At 45.9% G+C, this 21,211-nt stretch overlaps 1 protein-coding gene across 2 annotated transcripts; it reads left to right on the top strand.

The window, feature by feature from the left end:
* The first annotated feature begins 2,458 nt into the window (after positions 1-2,458).
* On the top strand, positions 2,459-21,211 carry RUFY4 (RUN and FYVE domain containing 4). Of its 2 annotated transcripts, none has more exons than XM_079968654.1 (12): positions 2,459-2,635; positions 6,185-6,248; positions 6,535-6,641; positions 8,293-8,421; positions 9,568-9,674; positions 10,422-10,565; positions 11,175-11,238; positions 11,855-13,861; positions 14,790-14,896; positions 16,094-16,240; positions 16,718-16,849; positions 20,167-21,211. In XM_079968654.1, the coding sequence occupies exons 2-12, from the start codon at positions 6,203-6,205 to the stop codon at positions 20,267-20,269; spliced, it is 3,093 nt and encodes a 1,030-aa protein (XP_079824780.1). In that variant the 5' UTR covers positions 2,459-2,635; positions 6,185-6,202; the 3' UTR covers positions 20,270-21,211. The 2 variants fall into 2 exon arrangements, with proteins under 2 accessions (XP_079824780.1, XP_079824781.1); XM_079968655.1 differs by lacking the exon at positions 2,459-2,635 and adding an exon at positions 2,682-3,169.

Raw genomic sequence — 21,211 nt, 5'->3', positions numbered from 1 at the left:
TTAAGCAGATTCCAGGCTTGTCTTTTTGAAAGATAAAAAAAGGTAAAGGTACCCCTGCCCGTACGGGCCAGTCTTGACAGACTCTGGGGTTGTGCGCCCATCTCACTTAAGAGGCCAGGGGCCAGCGCTGTCCGGAGACACTTCCGGGTCACGTGGCCAGCGTGACATCGCTGCTCTGGCCAGAGCCAGAGCCAGAGCCAGAGCCACACACGGAAACGCCGTTTACCTTCCCGCTGGTAAGCGGTCCCTATTTATCTACTTGCACCCGGAGGTGCTTTCGAACTGCTAGGTTGGCAGGCGCTGGGACCGAGCAGCGGGAGCGCACCCCGCCGCAGGGATTCGAACCTTTCAATCGGCAAGTCCTAGGCGCTGAGGCTTTAACCCACAGCGCCACCTGCGTCCCAATATCTTTTGAAAGATAGTCTTCTGTTTTTCCCCTCTATGCCCAGAAGATGGTGCTACCATACCATGCACAAATAACTCACTTTAATGTGCAGTACAAGCAATAAAGAAAGAGCCACTACAGATCAGGTCAACGGCACATCTAGTCCAGCATCCTATTCTCACAGTGTCCAACCCTGCCTACCTGCCAACCACTTTGCCAACCCCCTTCTTTTACACCTGGGCAACCCTTGCAGCTTACACAGACTTTCCTTCTCCTCCTCACAGCTCGTCCCAAACCACCCCCTTCCCTCACAACCTGCCCCTACCCTAGGCTGGCTGCCACTCACATTGTTTGCTTGCTCCTGTGCCTGCTAGTCTCTCGTCACACTGGAGTTGCTGCCACACAAATTGCAGCATGATGACAGCCTTGGAATGTTATAATATAGTCAGATAAGCTTTTTGTGGATGACAGTCCTCTTCATCGGATGTGTGAGCATGCTTGCATAGAGTCCGCTTTTATGCTCTGGCATGCTCTTTAAAAGGCAGCCTTTAAACAGCAACATTGTTAGGAGTTTAAGGTTTTAGGCCAGTATTAGGAAACCAGCTGCCCTTGAAATATTGTTGGTACTCCAACTCCTACCAACCTGAGCCAGCAGGGACAATAAAGAGGGATGATGGGAACTGTAGTTGACTGTGCTTTCCTCCTGGAGGAAACACTGGGGATACAGTGCTATCTTGCAGAGGACACTTTTCTGGATTGAAGAGTGCATGATTTATTGTGCCCCAAAGCATATCTTGGGATAGGCTTCCCCCAGTCCTCTGGGGTATTTTTGGTAAAATTCTTGGCAAATTTTGGTGTATATAGATGTGCTTGACCATGCCTTGTGCCCATAGGAAGCTCTGGACTTGGCAGAATTGAACACGATTACAAAGAGGAGTCTCTCTAGGATGTAGGTGTGTATGATCTGTAGCAGTCTGAAGTGTATTTTGGGATGGGAATTCCAGTTTTTACTTTTTTATTACAATGTCGCCACACATTCATGAGTGTTGCAGAAGCAGAATTTGGAATGAAGGGCTTGCTGGGCTTTGCTGGGCTTAAACATGAGCTTTCTAAAGGAAATCAAGTTATTGAGCTTTTCTTGGGAAATCATGAGTGAAAATACCACATAAATAGGAGATTGCAAGGGGCAGGCTTCTGCGGGAGAGGTGGGGCGCAGAACCTCAGATATTTGAGTACTTTCAATGCTTTTCAATGATAATTGGGGGGGGGCAGGGCCGGATTTAGGTTTGATGAGGCGCTAAGCTACTGAAGGTAACGGGGCCCTTTATATGTCCAGCTGTCCTTTGTCAACAACAAATTGTCGCCTTTTTGTGTTGAATATATGGTATATGGTAATTTATGGACCTAAAAGGTATCTAAAGCCATTTACACATAACAAAATATGTATATTATCAAAGTTCTAGATTCAAGTAGGTAGCTGTGTTGGTCTGACGCAGTCAATATATATATATATATATATATTGTCCAGTAGCACCTTAGAGGCCAACTAAGTTTGTTCTTGGTATAAGCTTTTGTGTGCATGCATGTATCTGAAGAAGTGTGCATGCACACGAAAGCATATACCAAGAACAAACTTAGTTGGTCTCTAAGGTGCTACTGGACATTTTTTTTAATTTTTTTATATATTTTATCAAAGTAGTTGTTGAACTGAAATACAATTAAGAAGAATTATCCAGTTTTTCTTTCCTTAATTTTTTTTGAGAGTGGGGCCCTAAGGTATAGCTTGTTAGCTTATATGTAAATCCGGACAGCTCCCACCCCATCACATGGCTACGCCCATGGCCTCGAAGTCGAGAGTCCCCCAGTCCTAGAGATATATGATGTGGGGGAACCCCAAAGCTGATTCTGGAGTTCAGTGTGACGTAATGAACTTTTCCTTCTTCTTTTTTTAGATTTGGAACAAATGAGGAATTGGGAACTAGTAACCAACTTCGGCATCGTCGAGAGCCTCAATTTTGTCAGCTCAGGCGCGCGCGCGCACACACACGGCTCTTTGACTTGGCCCTTCCTCTTAGGGGAAGCCTTGGTGGCTGCGCGCCCGCAGCGCCAATTGCGGAAAAGGCGCTGGTTGGAACGCCTTGCGCCAAGGTGGGCGTTGCTTCCTGGTTTCCGTCCTCAGGTACAGGTCGGGAGAGGCGGAGTCTGCTTTTTCCTCTCCTGTGCCAAGGATCGGAGAGCGAAGGCAGGAGGGTGAGTCTCACAGCCAGGCTGTTGCTTGGCTTTGCCCTAGACGAGGGACACTCACACAACGCGCCATTGCAAAGTGCCGGGCCTATATTGTGACCCTAACGCCTGCGCTCGGGAGAGTGTTTACACGGGAGAGTGGAGCCCCCTGTCGCTTTCACACAACCCGTTCGCCCCGCAAATAATCTTCCACCGTTGGGACTCCTTGATTGATACTTGCAAGAGGCTTCGCTGAAGTTTGTATCTCCGGTGTAGTCAGTTTCGGTTCCTGTGCAATTTTGAGCACCGGATAAATGCTCCCCTCTTTGGCACAAGGGCACAAGTCATCCGGCTTTGAGAGAGAAAGAGAAAGCGTGTGTGTGAACAGAGAGAGAAAGAGAAAGATCAGCAGGGCTTTGCCCTTCTTTCGGTCCTGGCGTCTTGCTCCCTTTCCTCTCTGCAAGGCTGCCCGTCGAGGGCTGAATGCCGCGCTGTGGCATTTGAATCGGGGCTTGCAAGCAGGGCCGGATTTAGGTTTGATGAGGCCCTAAGCTACTGAAGGTAATGGGGCATTTTATTTGTCCAGCTGTCCTTTGTCAACTACAAATTGTCGCTGGGTTTTTTGTGTTGAATATATGCTATATGGTAATTTATGGACCTAATAGGTATCTAAAGCCATTTGCACATAACAAAATATGTCTTTTATCAAAATAATTGTTGAACTGAAATACAATTAAGAAGAAGTACAGTCATACCTCATGTTACATTTGCTTCATGTTACATTTTTTTCAGGTTGCATCCCGCGGCGACCCGGAAGTACCGGAAAGGGTTACTTCTGGGTTTCGCCGCTTGCGCATGCACAGACGTTCAAAATGACATCACGCGCATGCGCAGAAGTGGCAAATCACAACCCGCGCATGCGCAGACGCGCCGCTGCGGGTTGCATTCTTTTCATGTTGCGAACGGGCCTCCAGAACAGATCCCGTTTGCAACCAGAGGTACCACTGTGTGTGTGAAATACAATTAAGAAGAAGTATATTAATAGTGAAATAATTATTAAGCTATTAAGGAGCCTATGCAACACAAAACACTGTTGCTGTATGTAGGTTTTATTTTATTTGTTTTTTATCTTATATTTTGGAAATGTACATCCAGGTTTTCCCCCCCTTAAATTTTTTGGGGGGCCCAAGAGAGTGGGGCCCTAAGCTATAGATCAGGCTTCCTCAACCTTGGCCCTTCAGATGTTTTGAGATTACAGTTCCCATCATCCCTGATCACTGGTCCTGCCAAAAACATCTGGAGGGCCAAGGTTGAGGAAGCCTGCTATAGATTATTTAGCTTATACGTAAATACGGCACTGCTTTTAAGGCTAAACTCCAGAAACAGTAGCTTGTGGGCAGGGCGCTGCTGGATGAGGCCTCCTCCCCTGCTGCCTTGCCTGGAATCCAGGGGGATTTCCTCATATGCTTTGCCTTTGGGAAGCAATGACTTGCAGAGGAAAGAGGAAGCTGACAGCAGATGCCCCTGAGCTCAAACAGATGAGTCCTGAGGCACCAGGACAGAGACCAGCGCTTCATGCAGTGCTCAGCTGAGATCCAGCCTCTCATTCCAGGTATGTGTGGGAGCTCCAGTCCTCTGGCTACACAGAAGGACATAGGTAGCAGTGTTCAGTGGTGGGATTTTGTCCAAGGAGGGCAGAGAAATCAGGGAAAGGGCCAAGGGGTGCCAGAAGGCAGGCTTCATCTGCATAAAACTCTCAAATCTGCCCTGATATATCAAGCTGAAGATCTCACGCAGACACCGTGGCTAGTTCTCAAGTCTCTTGAAGCATTATATTTTCAATTCGTTGCAGGAAAAAAACCAAGTCAAAGAGGCGTCTGTGAGGCAGGGCCCACCACGCCGCAGTGTGTTCAGGCTAGACCCACACCCCATGGATTCAGGAAGTAGCGAATATTCAGCTTAGATGTAAGAGAATCTTTAGAGCTGGGACCTATTCAACTTTTGCATGAGAGCATACGGAAATTCATGTATCTGCACACAAGACTTGTTTTAGTACCAACTGTTTTGGCAAAGGAGAGAAACAGGTAGCAGTTGCTATTGTGTCGCCAGCATTTCTCAGGCAAAGCTATGAGTAGAAAAGTGTGCTAGATGGCTGGAGAGGAATGGCATGTTTGTTTGGCTTTCTAGAGCAATTTTGGGAGTGGTGTTCTTGTTTTTCTCCTCCCACTCCAGAGTTGGTCCTGAGAATAGATGTGACTCTCTCTGTCTCTCCCTCTCTCCTTCTCTCTCTCTCTCTCTCTCTTTCTCACATGCACACACACACGCACACAAAATTTCCTTCCCCACTCCATTCAATTATTAACATGTGCAAGGGTGAGTGACTGGGTTTCACCAGCAGTCTGCTTTGTCATAGTATTTTTAGCTGTCCTGTAAGCAATGTTAAAAAAATAATAATTTTCAAAAGTGTGGGCAGGAGGCAGGAGGTCTGGGCCCCAGCACAAAAGACCCAAGGCTCAGGTCCCCTAGTACACCTCTTCACAACAGCCCTGTATGGAAGGAGCCACAGAGATGCCTTAGAAAAGAAAAGTGTATACCTACATGTAAAGCATGTTTAAAGCACTTCTCTCCCCCCCCCCCAACGAATCCTGGGAAATGTAGCTACGTGAGTATTAAACTAAAGCTTGCATGATTCTTAGGGGGGTGCTTTAAATGTATGGAGCATACACAGCCTGGGAAATGGGGGCAATGTGTGCAGAAAGAAGCAGAAGCAGTGTTAGCTGTAAGCAAATGGCTGTATTGTGGGCTGGGTAAGGCTACAGAAAATACCACTACAGTTGCAGATGACATCCTTGTGAAAGGCCTGGCCTGGTCAATTCTGGCCACTTGAAACTAGTTGCTTTAGTTCCTTGTGTATTTAGGGAAGGAATGATTGCTCAGAATCTTGGGTCCTTTCTGGATGCAGGGAAAATGCACACCAGGTTTTTCCTTTAGCATTGCAGTAGTGCTAGTCACCATCAAATGTCATCAGCATGATATATTGCCTTCCCGTGAGCATGGTGGAGCATTGCTGCAAGTAATAGCCAACCATGTGCATATTTCCCCCTGTTTGTTTGTTTGTTTGTTGCCCAGGGTGATGCTGTGGTCTAAACCACTGAGCCTTTTGGGCTTGCTAGTCGAAAGGCCGGCAGTTCGAATCCCCGCAACAGGGTGAGCTTCCGTTGCTCTGTCCCTGCTCCTGCCAACCTAGCAGTTCGAAAGCACACCAGTGCAAGTAGATAAATAGGTACCGCTGTGGTGGGAAGGTAAACGGCATTTCCGTGCACTCTGGTTTCCATCACGGTGTTCCGTTGCACCAGAAGTGGTTTAGTCATGCTGGCCACAAGACCTGGAAAGCTGTCTGTGGACAAATGCCGGCTCACTCAGCCTGAAAGCAAAATGAGCGCTGCAACCCCATAGTTGCCTCTGACTGGACTTAACTGTCCAGGGGTCCTTTACCTTTAACCTTGCTACACTTGGGCTCAGGGGACAAAAAAGGCTCTCCACCCCTCTCCTCATGAATGGTTGTTTGCTTTGTAGGCAAGCTGAGGCAGAGCTATGGCCGGCGACAAAGAGATTATTCGTGTGGTCAAGGACTTAGAGAGTAAGTGCACATGATTTTCTTATGTGCTTCTTCCCTTTCCTCCATGTGAGCGCATGCATACAAAACATGATTTGGGGGTCTTTCCCCTCTTGTGTTAACTATCATGTGCACCTCCAAATCGCTGGGTTCCCCAATGCTTGCAGATATCTCCCTCTTGTTTCCCAGAGATGCTATTTTGGCTATAAACCTATTGTCCTGCCCTGCATTACAGGGCGTAGTAGGGTAGCAGGGCTGGAACATTTAATGCTTTGGAATGTGGCTTAATTGCACCCCTTTCTTTATCTAGATACCGTGACCGAGTTAAACAAAAACTACCAGGAGCAGGGACTACCGGTGACAGACGGGAGTCGGGAGCTACAACAGTTCTGTGCCCAGTTGGAGTTCCTGTTGCAGGTAAGGCACCTCTAACAGACTTGGGTTGATGATGTGATAGAAGCAGACATCGTGCAAACTGCAGCTTATGTTGGTGCACCCACAAAGTCTGCAGCATGTGACTCATGCTGCCCTGCTCTGGTGCTGCTCTTCCCACGAACCTTTTCTGCATTCTGTAGCAAAGTGCGGGTGATCCTCGAGGTTGTGTCATCTTAAGCTGAGTGATAAATATCTGAGAGGGCAGGTTTTTTGTTCGTTTCTATTTTTTCTGTGCTGCAACTGCAGCCCATTAATATGAACGCAAAAGGCCCAACTTAGTTAGCTATTATTGTTCTTTCAAAAGCAAATGTATGCCCTGCCCACACAGTGCAGTCACAATGCTCGGAGCAGCTTACAAGGTCAGAACACAAGGCAAGCCCTGCTGGAGCAGGGCAAAGGTCCATCCAGTCCAGCAACTTCTTCTGACCATAGGCAACCTGATGCCCATGGAAAACCTGCAGGCGGGACTGGTACGCAGCAGCAGTCACCCTGCTTGCAATTCCCAGCAACTGGTATCCAGAGGCAAGTCAACAATTTAAAACATCCACATGAACAAACCTGGACCCTAAGATCTTGGGAGGCTTGAAAGTGTGATGGGCGGCTACTGTGAAAAGCGCCTTTTTGGTGGATGCCCCTCCCTAGAGAGACTGGTGTTGAGCCTATCTTAGCCTCTTTTCAGTGGCAGGTGAAGACTTCTTCATTTTCTCAGGCTTCTTGGAACCATACATTTTTATCCATGGAACCTTGCAGTGGTGTTGCTGTGTATCCTCGTCTGTTGTTTTACTGGTGGCAACTGAAACATCTGTGTAACTTCTTGTTGCTTTATTGATTGGTGTTGCATTTTAATTGGGGGTTTTTTAAATATACAGTGGTATCTTGGTTCTCAAACTTAATCCGTTCCAGCAGTCTGTTTGAAAACCAATGTGTTCCAAAACCAAGGTGCGCTTTCCCATAGAAAGTAATGCAAAATTAATTAATCTGTTCCAGATTTTTAAAAACAACCCCTAAAACAGCAATTTAACATGAATTTTGCTATCTAACGAAACCATTGATCCATAAAATGAAAGCAATAAACAATGGACTGCAATCAAACAATCAGTCAGTAGCTAAACTGGGTTCCACACAGTCACAAAAACACAAAAGAGAGCTGCAAAAACACAAAAACAGACAGACCTGCTTAAAACTCAAAACGGAAGCATAACACTCAAAACTGAGCATGTTCAGCTTCCGATAAAAGTTTGCAACCTGGAACACTTCCGGGTTTGCAGTGTTTGGGTTCCAGGTTGTTTCAGTATCAAGGCATTTGAGAACCAAGGTACCTCTGTATATAATTTTATTAAGTTTTTTGTTTTACAATTTAAAATACTCGTTTTACATTCTTAAGATATCAGTGACTTCCCTTCTTTTCTTTCCTTGGTTCATTTTACGTATCATAAATCCCTGCATATTTTACAAAAAAATATATACCATTCAGTATTCCATTATTGCACCCATCAAAACTTGTTTACACTGTTGAATTTATCTTAATGCTGCCAGCGTTTTCAGCATGTTGCTTTTTAATTGTTGGGTGTGGGATACAAATACTACTGCAAATGAGTAAATAAAAATTATCTTTGCTTTCCCCCTCCTATAGTATGATCTGAAAGAAAAGAGAAACCTCTTTGGGCAAAGGAAAGATTACTGGGACTTCCTGAGCCGAATCCTGACCAGGCTGCACAGTGGTGTGCATGCAGGGGTGCAACATGTCACCTCCCTCGACAAAGTAAGATTGGCTGATGCTATTAATAGTATCGCCACTATTATTTATTCAATTTCTTACTCATTCTTCACTATATGGTCCCAGGGCATGTTACAACCATTTTAAAATACAATGCGAAAAACAGTTAAAACAGTCAAGAGAATAGGGTGGATCCTCAAATTTGCATCTTGTGTTGTCAGAGGCCAGAGCTGCACCTTCAGTGTATGACAAAAACTACACAATAAATGTTCCAAATGCATCTTTGTGGGGATAAATTTCCACAACTTGTGAGCGTTGGGGGCAGGAATGGGTACATGTGAAGAATTGGGGAACGAGAAAGGGGGACATGGGCATAGCCAGGGGGGCAACTGCCCCCCAATCAAGTAAATAAAGAAAAATACTTAATAAACCAACCAATTGCATCACAGGTAATTTGGTTCTGTCCCCCTAAAATAAAGTCTGCCCTCCCAGCTACGCCCATGTCTCCCTTTCTCCTTCCCCAGTTCTTCACATGTACCCATTCCTGCCCTAAAATAAATCCTGGCTATGCTCCCCACCCAGAAGTACGATGTGATGGCACTGTCTCTTGTCAACAGGGTCTGCCTGAGGCAGTGCTTCTCATTCGAAGGAGATCCTGCAGAGCAGGGACCAGGAATCAGGGAGATGCTGCACATAATTTGTTCTAGTAATCAAAAGGATGCTCATATTAACAAGGGCAAACAGCCCTTAGGGGTTATTTGATAAGGAAGCCTCCCCTAAATCTGGTGCCTTGGGCTGGGTGTGGCTGATGGGAGTTGTAGTGCAAAACATTTGGAGGGCACCAGGTTGGGGAAAGCTCAGGTGTGCCCTTTTAATGAACCACTACGGATTGCATTGGAGCATAGATATTAGTATAAACAGTATATAAAAGAACTGCTGAATAATCACAGGGAAATCATGCCATATTTTCAGGGCCGGCCCTAGCATTGGGCAGTGTGTGGTGACCACCTCAGGCAGCAAATGCAGAGGGGCAGTGGGCATAGCCCTTTGATTGTTCCTCTTGAACCCCAAACCCAGAATTTATGCCAGGCCAGATGGGGTAGAGATGGTGTCAATAAAGAATCACCTAATGAATAGGGCAACCCTTGGAGGCTTTCCCACCTTTGAATGTGAATCTGTTTCCCTTGGTAGCTTAAAACAGCCGTGGGAAAGGGCCGTGCTTTCATTCGTTATTGCCTGGTCCATAGGCAGCTGGCGGAGACCTTGCAGCTTTGTTTCATGGAGCCAGAAGTCATCAGGTAAGAGCTTGAGTGAAAGTGGCATGGCAGTGGGAGAGGAAGCTTGTGATGCAGGAAAACAAGGTTGCACACTATCCTCATAGTGCAAAGGAAGAGGGCAAAATGATGGGGAAGTTGGGAGAGCACAGGGATCTCCAAGGTGACACTTGTGGGCACCACAGTGCCCTGAGATGCACACACGCACTCCTGGTAGCTGCCAAGGCTCTCTGTCCCTCCCAGTTTTTTATTCTTCAAAATAGTAAGACTTCTATGGCTTAGAGAAAGTTGGCAGGTGGTTGTTGTTATTATTTTCCATTCATTCATTCATTCATTCATTCATTCATTCATTCATTCATTTAAGGATTTATAAACCACCTCCCAATAAATGTTTCTGAAACAGCAGGCAGCTTATCTTAGTAAAAGTGGAATATATAAAACTTTTTTTAAAAAAACAAACAAACTTTAAGATAACTGCATTAGAAAATTATGTATGCATTTATATGGGCCAGCTGCTTTTATGCATCTGCGTTATTTGTTTTGAAGTTCATGTAGCTAGTTTTCCCATTGTTGCTGTCGTCGTTTGGTTTGGGGAAGGGGGAGGTTTGAGCATCACCAGTTTTGCTCTGTGAGATGAGCATTTTGTGGCACCCAGGACATTTTCTTAGATTTCCAAATCTGCACCTGGGCCCCAAAAGGTTAGAGTCCCCCAGCACAATGAGTTTGTTTAAAGTCTCTGCTATGTATGTAATTATGGTTTGCTCTTTGCAGTGAGTGGTACTACGCACGCAGCCCTTTCTTGGATCGAAAGCTGTGGACGGACATCTTGGGCTTCCTCTATGAGCTGGATGGCATGGCCTTTCATCTGGCCCTGCGCAGAGGAGACCTGGATGCTGCATGGCCCGTGGTCTCTGAGTGAGTAGCAGGCGCTGCTTATTTTCCATGGATGCAGATACAGCCTCCCCACTCTGAGCTTTCTGAGTAAGGCAGTCGAAGGAAGCGGGTGAGGGGAGGGGCTTTGTTGCATGTTGTCACCAGCAGAAGGTGCTCTTCCCTCCTCAAAGGTTTTCACACCAGAGCATTTGGTTCAGGTCTTGTTCTGCTACTGCTAAGCTTCTGTTATTTTGCAGGCGGCTTCACAGCATAAAGCCACAGAAGTGGTAAACCTCATAGAAACAGAAAAAAGTACTGAGATGCAAGCTCTGCACTAATAGAATCAGTTCAGCAAACTAAAACAGTGAAAACAGCCATACAAATGCTAAAAATAACAGAACAATTTTATAAAATTGGCCTTCCATAAACGACTGGGCTACACCTCCGGGAAAGCCTTCCTAAACAAAAATGTCTTCATTTAGGCACCTAAATATCATCATGGGAGACACCTGTCTGATTTCAGCTAGTAATTGATCCCAGAGAGCTGAAGCTGCCAAAAGCCCACTTTCGCGTACAGGCTAAGTGCATCTCTGGATGCTAATACTGATATCATCAGCATCCTTGCAAATCTGCTGCTCTGATCTCTTCCAGGGTTTTGCCACGATGTTCCAACCCAGCTTCTATGCACTCCAAGCAGAAGGAAGCACCCTCTGAGGTACATATTCCCCACTTCCTTGCTTATCCCGTTGCAAAATACTTCCTGCCCTAAGACCCCAGCAATGATTTTGGCTCACTGGTGTACCTTGAGAGCTTTTCATTTCCCTGTCATGAAAATGGATCTAGAACCTGCAACCCCTTCCCAGCCCAAACACAGGAGGGCTGTGGTGGTCACTCGTTCCCCATTCCTGGTTTAGGAAAACGTGTCTTGGTGGTGGCATGGGCTGTAGCCAATCAACACTCTCCACAGCTGGCTTTTCCTCACCTCAGATGTGCAGAGCCAGTTTTGTGGAGCTCTCACTAAGAGAGGAAAGGGTACATTTGTATTAAACACTCTGGTGGCACTTCAGAACCTGTCCTCATTACTTTACAAATGTTGTGTCTGTCTTTATCTTACCTCGCATTAAAAAGGGAGGGGGCTCCTAACTTGGCAAACCTTAGATTGTTGTTCAGCCTCTTGTTCACTTTTTTCATTCACAGTAGTTTAGAGGCCTTTATTCCTGGCTGTGAACCAACTTTTGAATCTAGCACCCATTGATAATACTCTAATTTCTTAGGATCCAGCCTTATCCCATCACTCTGTACCAAACAATTTATGTGTTTGTTGACCATAGGTTGGGAACTCAAACAAAGACTGCGGGAACCACCAAGGGGCCACCAAAGTTCATGAGAGCTCGCCAAGAACCACTAGTGACCAACATGCTGTTGAGCCAACTGTTGATGATCGACTCAGTACTGGGCTGGAAAACTCCATGGAGAAATGGGTTGGGATCTGGAGAAGCAGGAAGAACAGTCTGCTGCAGATGGGTGCTCTCTTGAAGCTGAGTCATTTTATGGAAGCGGATCCAGCTGCTGGCAAGGAGGTGCAGAAGGGAAATGGTGAGCTGCAGACCCAAGTGGAGAAGCTGAGCAAGGAGCAGCCAGGAAGCATCTCTTCCATCGAGGAACGATGTTCCCTGCTTCATCTCTCAGATCACTGCCTGTGTGGAAAGATGGAGAGGCCACCTACTGAAGGTGACACCAGGTGGAAGCAGGACTTCAAAACACTGATGTGGGAGCTTGCTGCTTTGCGGCAAAAGTTGGCCCAGCAGCAAGAGGAGAATGCATCTCTGAGACTAGCCCTTTTAGAGGAAAACCAGCTTCTGAAAGAGGAGCGGGCAAAACATGAGCAGCAACACAAGGAGAAGATGGATGAGCAGGAAAAACAGCAGCAGGAGTTGGCCAAAACCATCAAGGCCCTCAGGGAGGCAGAGGACAAGGTTGCCAACCTGACTGGCGAATGCCAGGAGGCCTGGTCCAAGAGAGATGCCGCTGAGAGGTCTCTAGAGGAGGCAGAGCAAAGGCTGATTTCTCTGGAGGCAGAGAGGAGGAAGCACTTGGCAGACATTGAGGCCCAAGAGTTGAGGCGCCAGCAGCTGGTCTCTCGGTGTCAGGTCCTGCAGGAGAAGCTGAAGGCATGCGAAGAGAGCTTGGAGAAGTGGGAAGCCCAAGTGGTAGCTCTGAAAAGCCAAGGTGGCCAGCTGGGAATGAATGAGGAGCAGCCAGAAGGCATGAGCTGCAGGCCAGCCGAAAGGGAAGAACATCCAGCCATGTTGGAATGGGGTCCTCTAAGGGGGAAATTGGAGAGGAGCCTTGCTGAGATACAGGTACTAGAGAGGGAGAAGGAGACTCTTATGGAAACTCTGGTGTCCCAGGAGAAAAGTCTGGTGTTTTCAAAACTAGAGGTTCAGGACCTTCAGAAGGAGCTGTTGGCATGTCAGGAGCATGTTGCCACTCTCCGGACATCTCTGGAGGAGCAAGTGAAGGTCCTAAGGGTCAAGGAAGAAGCAGCTCAGGGTTTGCAAAGAGAGTTGAATAGCCAGTTGGCCCAGCTACAGGACGCCCTGGAGAAAAACACTACGCTGGAGGCTCATTTAGAGGAAGCGGCCAGCAAGAAGTCTCAGCTGGAAGCTCAAGCTGTTGAGGAGCAGGCCAGGCATGAAAGGGCTTTGCAGGAACTAGGGAACCAGCTGGGAACTTTTGAAAAGGAGGTGGCCACACTGCAAGAGGAGAGGCAGCAGCTGCGGGCCACCTTGCAGCAAGCCCTCAAAGAAAGAGAGGCCTTGGCAATGCAAGCTGAGAGCATGGCTTCTGCTCTGGACGGACGGACACAGGAAGCTACACAGCTTCGGAAAGAGCTGGAGGAGCTCAAGGCCACCAGCAAAGCACAACAGACATCCTTGCAGGAGACAAATGAAGTAGTGGCCTCAGCCCTCAGGGAAGAGTGCCTGCAGCTGAGAAATCAACTGGAACAACTGGAACAGGAGAAGATGTGGGCCACAAACATGGCGGAGCAGCTGAGCGAAGACTTGGAGCAGGGCTGGGAATGGCCAAGGGAGGAAGGCGCTCTAGAGAGGACATGGCCTTCTCCTTTCACTGTGCTGGACTCGGCCTGCGGGGCCAGAGATGAAAAAGGCAGGGACCTGGTCAGGAAGAGGGGCATCGCTGAGGAAAACAGCCATGGAGGAGCAGGGTCACGGCCAATGAACACAGAATTTCTTCAGGTTGATGGGCTGCAAGATGCGGTAAGTCCTGTCAAGAAAGGGGCCAGTGCTAAGCCTAGTGCAGAAGCCCATGGGAAGGTAAGGGACTCATGTTCCATGTACAATGTGAAGATACATGATAGTTGAGAAATGGTGTGCTACTGATCCTGACCATATGGAGGCACTGCCTGCAACTGGCATCCCTCTTCTCCAGTGAGAGAAAGTCTGTGAGGTAGTCAACATGGTGGCCTCCAGAAGTTGTTGGACTCCAACTCCCATCAGCCCTAGCCAGTGTAGCCAGTGGCCAGGGATGCTGGAAGTTGGAGTCCAACCACATATGGTGGGCACCATGTTGACTAGCTCACATGTATGGCAAGTCAAAATAACTATGAAGTTTGAGTTTTATATGTCAGGTGCTGAACTCTTAAATTTGGGGTGAATCTAGAGTTTCATCTAGGACTCAGATTTTAGGCAATCCTCAAATTTATGTGACAAAACTTGAATTTCAATACTCAAATCTGGAAATTGAAACTAAACATTTGGTCTCTAAAAACCAATCACCTAATTCTGATTTATTTTTTCAAAAATAAAATAAAACCATTAACTTAAAAGCTACGTTTTTCTGTAGCATTATTTCAGGGGGGGGGGGGACATTGGAGACAGGAACAAACAGTGTGTGTATCAGAAAAAAGTAAAACCATTTTTTCTATGCAAAGTCCTGGTGTGCTGGTGAAGCTCCAGGCCAGAAAGTATTATGAGCAAAAATATAGGCTCATTTAGAGTGCTGGGCAAAAAAAGCAGCTAAGTTCTGGAGTTTAGCAGTCCATTACCAATGGCATTTTCTGAAGGAGTGCTGCCCCAGCAACTTCATTTTGCAGATGCTGCTACAGCCTTGAAAACGCAGCAGTCGAATTTGAAGCCTTGGCAATACCCCCACAGTTGCATGCTCCTGGGTCTGTGTGATCTCTCTAACTGGGACCCACTGATTTTCTGTTGTGCTCCCCGCCCTTTACCTGATTCCCCTCAGTGTCTAACTCACCATCTGAAGAAAATGACGGCTGATGTGCAGCAAGCAAAGCAAATGTTTGCTGCCAAGGAACAAATGATGATGCAGCTGATGGAGCAGCTGAGCCGGTGAGAGCATGAGCCTATTTCATTGGATGGTAGGTTTAAGGGAAGGGCTGTAGCTCAGGGAGAGAGCAGGTGCTTTGCACGGAGAAGAGTTCATATCCCATCTCCGGTAGGACTAGGAAGACCCCTGCCTCAAACCCTGCAGAACTGCTACCAGTCACTGTACTGAGATAGATGGACCATTGGTTTGACTTGGTGTAAGTCAGTTTCCTGTGCTCCTATAAAGCAGAGATAGGGAACTAGATCTGGCCAATCACCTGTCAATCACCTGATGTCATAAAATGTCAGGTGATTCAGCTGCAAAGAAAGAATTTTGTTTTTTTAAAAAAATAAATAAAATTTTTATTAATTTCCAAATTTTTTAACATAAACAAAAACAACATAAAAACAAACACAAAAACTCATATTTTCTTAACCTTATTTCCATAACCCTCTTTTCCCGGACTTCCCCATACCTTTCCCTTTTTGCATCCTTAATTTTAAACCATTATTCAGCAACCCTTCTTAACCAATTAAATGTAAATTCATTCTCTTTTTCAATTCCACCCTAAAATTAAACACAATTTTCCGCTGCAATTCTACGTCTTCTTTTCCCTCAGCATTTTAGCACTCCTCAATTTTATAATAGTTCTTAAGATACATCTTAAATTTCTTCCAATCTTCTTCCACAGTCTCTTTCTCTTGGTCGCGGATTCTGCCGGTCATTTCTGCCAATCCCATAAAGTCAATCACTTTCCTCCAGCGTGGGTAGCTCTTGTGTCTTCCAATACTTTGCTAGAAGAATCCTTGCTGCCGTAGTAGCGTACAAAAAGAAATTCTTATCCTTCTTCGGCACCAACTGGCCGACCATACCCAAGAGAAATGCCTCTGGTTTCTTGTTAAAGGTGCACTTAAGCACTTTCTTAATTTCATTATAAATCATTTCCCAGAAGGCCTTAATCTTTGGGCAGGTCCACCAAAGGTGGAAAAAGGTACCTTCAGTCTCTTTACATTTCCAACATTTGTTATTGGGCAGATGATAAAGCAAAGAAAGAATTTTGAGTGCCCTTCAGGTGCTCCAGGTCCTGTGTTAAGGAAATGCTGAAGAAATCATATATTACTCCAGGATTCTTTGAAACAGGCCATTGCAATTAAAGTGGTTCGAAACAACAGATGTTCACAGTGTGTATGTATTCAGTAGTTTACTTTCCTCCTGCTTAGGTCTCAGCAGGAAAAAGAACAGTTGCTGCTTTTGCTGGAGAAAAGCCGACAGGAATCGGAGGAGAAGGAGAAGAGGTACAAAGGGGAGCTGTCAGAACAGGGGGAGACTATTTGCAACATGAAAGGAAAACTGCTGGAGTTACTACGGTGAGTAAACTGAGTCCATGAGGAGCAGAGGAGAAGGGAGCCGCACTCCCTTCATGCTGCTGGCTTTAGAAATGCAGACAAGGGGACTGGGGTGGGGGGACGCCACAAAGATCAAAACACATTAGATATGCTAGAGACCAGCTAGAGTCTCATCTTCCCAGCTGGAATCCTCAGCTGCAGCGCAGTGATAAAGAGCAACACACATACAAGCACCACAGAATAGCAATACAAAGCGTAGTATTCAGTTCATTAAGATCAATACAACTGCAATCTGTGAGCTGCATTGGTACTTACTTCAGACTACATAGGGTCAGCTTGTAAAACACATTGAGTGCATTTCTTGAATTGACAATGGGCTACAAGAGATGATCTATAATTCTTAAAAGGCTCCATCTTTTGTCATGGGCTGGTGGCGGTCATTAGCTGCCTATAGAGCTAGAAAAAGTAAATTTCTCTGTCCTTCCTTTTCTTCTTCAGGGAAAAAGATGTCCTATGGCAAAAGACAGAAGGCATTGCCTCCACAACAGTATCTCCAGCTCCTCAGAACCCAGGGGTGTGTGTTCAGTGCAAAAAGGATTTCAGGCTTATGTCACGCCGATACCAGTGCAGGTAACGTCTGTCCTATTATTGTTGTTGTTGTTGTTATTAATTAAATTTATATTCTGCCCATCACCCGAATATCACAGGGCAGTTCACAACATAAAAATACAAAATGAGAACACAAAATACATGATAAGAACAAGAACAAACCAATAGTCCCTCTCCCACAAACACATTTGAAATGACATAGGCTGTTTAATTAGCCAAAGGCCTGGGAGAAGAGGCTGCTTGGTTCAGTGTAATGAAGGCGCCAGGCAAGCCTTCCCAGGGAGAACATTTTACAAATGGAGAGCCACTGCATAAAATAAATAACTTGTGTTCAGTGAGGAGGACCAAGTGTGCAGGGCCGGATTTAGGTTTGATGAGGCCCTAAACTACTGAAGATAATGGGGCCCTTTATATGTCTAGCTGTACTTTGTCAACAACAAATTGTCACTGTTTTTTGTGTTGAATATATGCTACATGGTAATTTATGGACCTAATAGGTATCTAAAGCCATTTGCCACTGTTGCTGTATGTAGGTTTTATTTGTTTTTTTATCTTATATTCTGGAAATGTACATCAAGTTGTTTTTTCCTTAAAATTTTTTGGGAGCCCCAAGAGAGTAGGGCCTTAAGCTATAACTTGTTTAGCTTATACATAAATCCAGCACTGTAAGTGTGTCAAGAGTAAACAGAACTTTAGCCAGGAATTATGCTTTTTCCTCCCCCTGTTCTGTTTTTCTGCCCTACTGGATCCCACAGCATGTGGGGAAAGGGCTGAACCAGAGAATGGCCCTCCCCAGTGAAGAATACCCCTGCAGATGGGTACAGATGGGTCTCTTTGGTCTAGGTGAGAATGTGACACCATCAAGTGACAGAACATCCCAGTGTGTTCTTTTGCATGCGGGGACCTCTGGAGAGAGCTGACGTATATCTCCGTTGGTAATATTAGATAAGTTATGCATATCATTGAAGGGCACTCAGATGCAAAAAGGGCTGATCATTTTTTGAGATTTAGGCACCATTCTTCTGTTACTACAGCCTCAATTTGCATTAGCTTTTTAGTCAGCTGCACCACAGCTCATATTCAGTTTCTGATCAACTCAGACTTTTCACCTGAAACAAGTGAACAAGCACATCATAAATTAAGTGGCAATACCCTAAAACCACACTCTCATATCCTCTCCATCTCAAAAGCCTCTTTTTGTATCTTTTTCCTTGTACCATCATCCCATAGTGTGAGAAAGCTAGCTGTCAACAATTTCAGGTGCCCAGGCTGTGTCTCACATGATGTTTCCCATTTCTCGTCAGTTCTTCCCATGCTCACTTGTTTGTAAAAACCACAATGTCTTGTTTTGGATCACAACTTCTCCTTTCTACAGCTGCTGTTTACTAATGAAGGGTCTCCAGCTCCCTGGCAGTAGAAGAGGGGTGATGGAGTGGCAGGGCCTAACTTGATGGGACACACATCCCCAATCAGATCTGTCATCTCTCTACTTTTTAAATCTCCTGCCCTTGCCTTTAAAAATTTGTATAAACTCTTTGTTTACAGGGCAGCTAGATGCTCTGAAAGTTCAGTGCTGGTGACATTCCAGCCACCTGCCATCTTATTGTGTCTAGAGGCATCTATAGACAGGCCCTGTCAATGATCCAAGAGGACCAAGCCACTTCCAGCTTTTGAGACCCCTAGTCATAATGTGTGTAGTGCATTATCATGACTATTCAGAGCTGGTCTGGATTTTTAGCCCTGCCCTTTATGTCAGGTTGTTACAGTTTGGCGATGGAACTGGATAGTGAACTTTAAATAACAGCTTTGGTCTGCTTGCCAAAATTGATCAGGCCTGAAATGCACAGCATAGGATGCTTTCTTCGGAAAAAGGAATGCAAGGATATAAAGATAAACAACCAGACCAAAACCTGAGGTCTTCCTTTGCAAGGGAATATATGGACAAAGAACCAGACCCAAAATGAAAGTCCAAAACTTTGTTGCCTAACAAAATGTTACACAGCTTTGGATGTTCTCACCCTTGTGAAGAAAAACACTGAAAAGGAGAAATAGAGATTAAAGTGAAGGAATTACTCAACCTAGCACACTAACCCTAATACACACGCAAACACACACACACACACACACACACACACACACACACACACACCAAGGAGTGAGGAAGTACATACAGAAAAGAGTGTCCTGGCAAAGGAGCCTGGTAAAATTAGGAAAAATAAGTAAGGCGGGAGAAAGAAGTGCCATGGTTACATCTTGCCAGAGGCGGAGCAAGGTGTGTACAGTGGGTACAGCATGCTCCAAGTGCCATCTTGACGGGGGTGACATTCAGGCCCTGCCCCCCATGACTCCCAAGCCTACAGCCAGCCGGGGAAAGGGGGGAGCTGCAAAGCGGCGGGCAAGGTAAGCCTACCTGCTAGCCATCGGCTGCACGCGGCTTTGCAGCTCCAGCTCTCTCAGAGCTACAACCACAAGCAGAGGACCCCACCGCCATCCATACGGCACTCAAGCACCGCTGTCAGCAAACCGCCTGTTGGTGCATGTGCAGCACGTAGTGGTGCCATGCATGCACCGTACATATGACGCGTGCGCATATGCTGTACATATGGTGCATGCACCACCAGGTGCTTTGCCGCCCCCGCCCCCTGCACCGGGTGCCAGTTAGCCTACCTTTGCCCCCACATCTTGCCTTTTGAAATCTCTGTTGTGCAATTATTTTCCAAATTTGCAATCCTCTTTGTGAATTGGTGTCTTCTCCAAATTGGCATTAAGAGGGATCTGTTTTTATAGCCACATGGCCTAACGAACAAAAGTTCTTTCCCATAGAATCCATAAAGCCAACTGACTTGTGAAAACAGCATTCTGCTCTGTCAAGATCCAGATTTAACTTGTCTTGAAATTGTTCTCTCCACATGCATGGGAATGTCCTCTATTTGCATAGGCCCACAGCTTCTGCATTTTAAAAGTAACAGAATGCAGATTGCTTGCATCACAGTTCACATGCACAGCAAATCTTGTTTGCTTCTTAGCCCTCTGTAAGGGAAATCTCTGTCATGCAGACACACACAGAAAGGTAACTGTTCCATTCTGGTTGCCCTGTTGTCACTAGGCCTAGAACTATTTCTTATCAAATGTTGCTCTTTAAAGCTCACGACTTAAATTTTCAGTCCAACTGGGTTAAAAACACTGCTTACTTAATTTCAAAAATAAAAGGACAGAACAGAATTTGAGAGAAATGATACATATTTTTAAGAAGCATTATATAAAGCATAAGCATACATGTCATTAATAAACATTAACAAAGTGGTTTCCTGTGCGCACTCTCTCATTCGCTTTCTCAGGTTGTGTCGGAGCATGGTGTGTCATGCCTGCTCGGTGAGCAGCGGGCACAAGGAGCGCTGCTGCCTTCCCTGCTACCAGAAGAGAAATGGCCAGGGCACCTGACCAGACTCAGAGGGCTCAGCAAGGCAGCCCATTCCACCCAGTGGTACAGACACTGCAAGTCCAGAAAATGGCTCCCTCCCTGAGTGTCATGTGGGAATGAATGTGACTTCTGTTTGGGAATGGATGTGACTTCTGTTTGGGCGTTGGTTGCAGGCTCCTCCAAATGAAGAGGAGCATATGATGGCAGTCAGGGACATCGTAATGATAAACGGCTTAGAAATTAAATTTGTATCAGGGATGACTCTAAATATTCAGTGGGTTCCAGTGGTGTAGGAGCATCTCTCATTCTTTCCAGATCCAACACTATTAGTTAGAAGTCTGTTTTTATCTGGCGTTTCTGTGAGGCACTCAGTTCAGCCATTTGCCTTCAGCCCCTGCAGCTGAATATTTCCCAAACTTCTCTATTGCGGGATACCATGTGTTGACCCAACAAACAGTTGCTGTGGTTGGTTGGAGGTGCTGGGGACAGGAAGCACATGAAGCACGGGTAAGGGCATTGTCCCAATGAACTGAGTCCATCATTAAAGTTGAGCATATGGAAGCTGGCAAACATGGGATCTGAAAGTGAGTGACTTCATGAGCAGTTGCTCTGTTCTCTCTCAGCAGCATCACAGAAGGAGAAATTTTGTGGGATAATGCTGTGGCTACACCGAATTCCCAAGCTAGTCCAGGGAAGCATTTTGCTTCCTACTGTACTGTTTCCTACTGCAGGTGGTGGGAACTCCTGAGGTAGCTGGGAAGATCAGGAAGAATTATGGGAGGGGAGGAGTCCCCATCGCCACCATGGATGGCAGGTGTCATGTCCCCAGTTCACTGTACTTTATTTTTACTCTGAAGATCACTATTGGAAACTGGAATCCATAATTGAATCATGTAATTGCTGTGGAAGAAATGATTATTTATGGGGTGGAGCATTCAGAAATTAAATTTTAAAGAAAATCA

This window comes from Podarcis cretensis (genome assembly GCF_951804945.1).
Source record: "Podarcis cretensis genome assembly, chromosome: 1".
NCBI classification, from domain to species: Eukaryota; Metazoa; Chordata; class Lepidosauria; order Squamata; family Lacertidae; genus Podarcis; species Podarcis cretensis.
The sequence above is the reverse complement of the archived record's forward strand: the minus strand, read 5'-3'. Positions and strand labels throughout refer to the sequence as shown.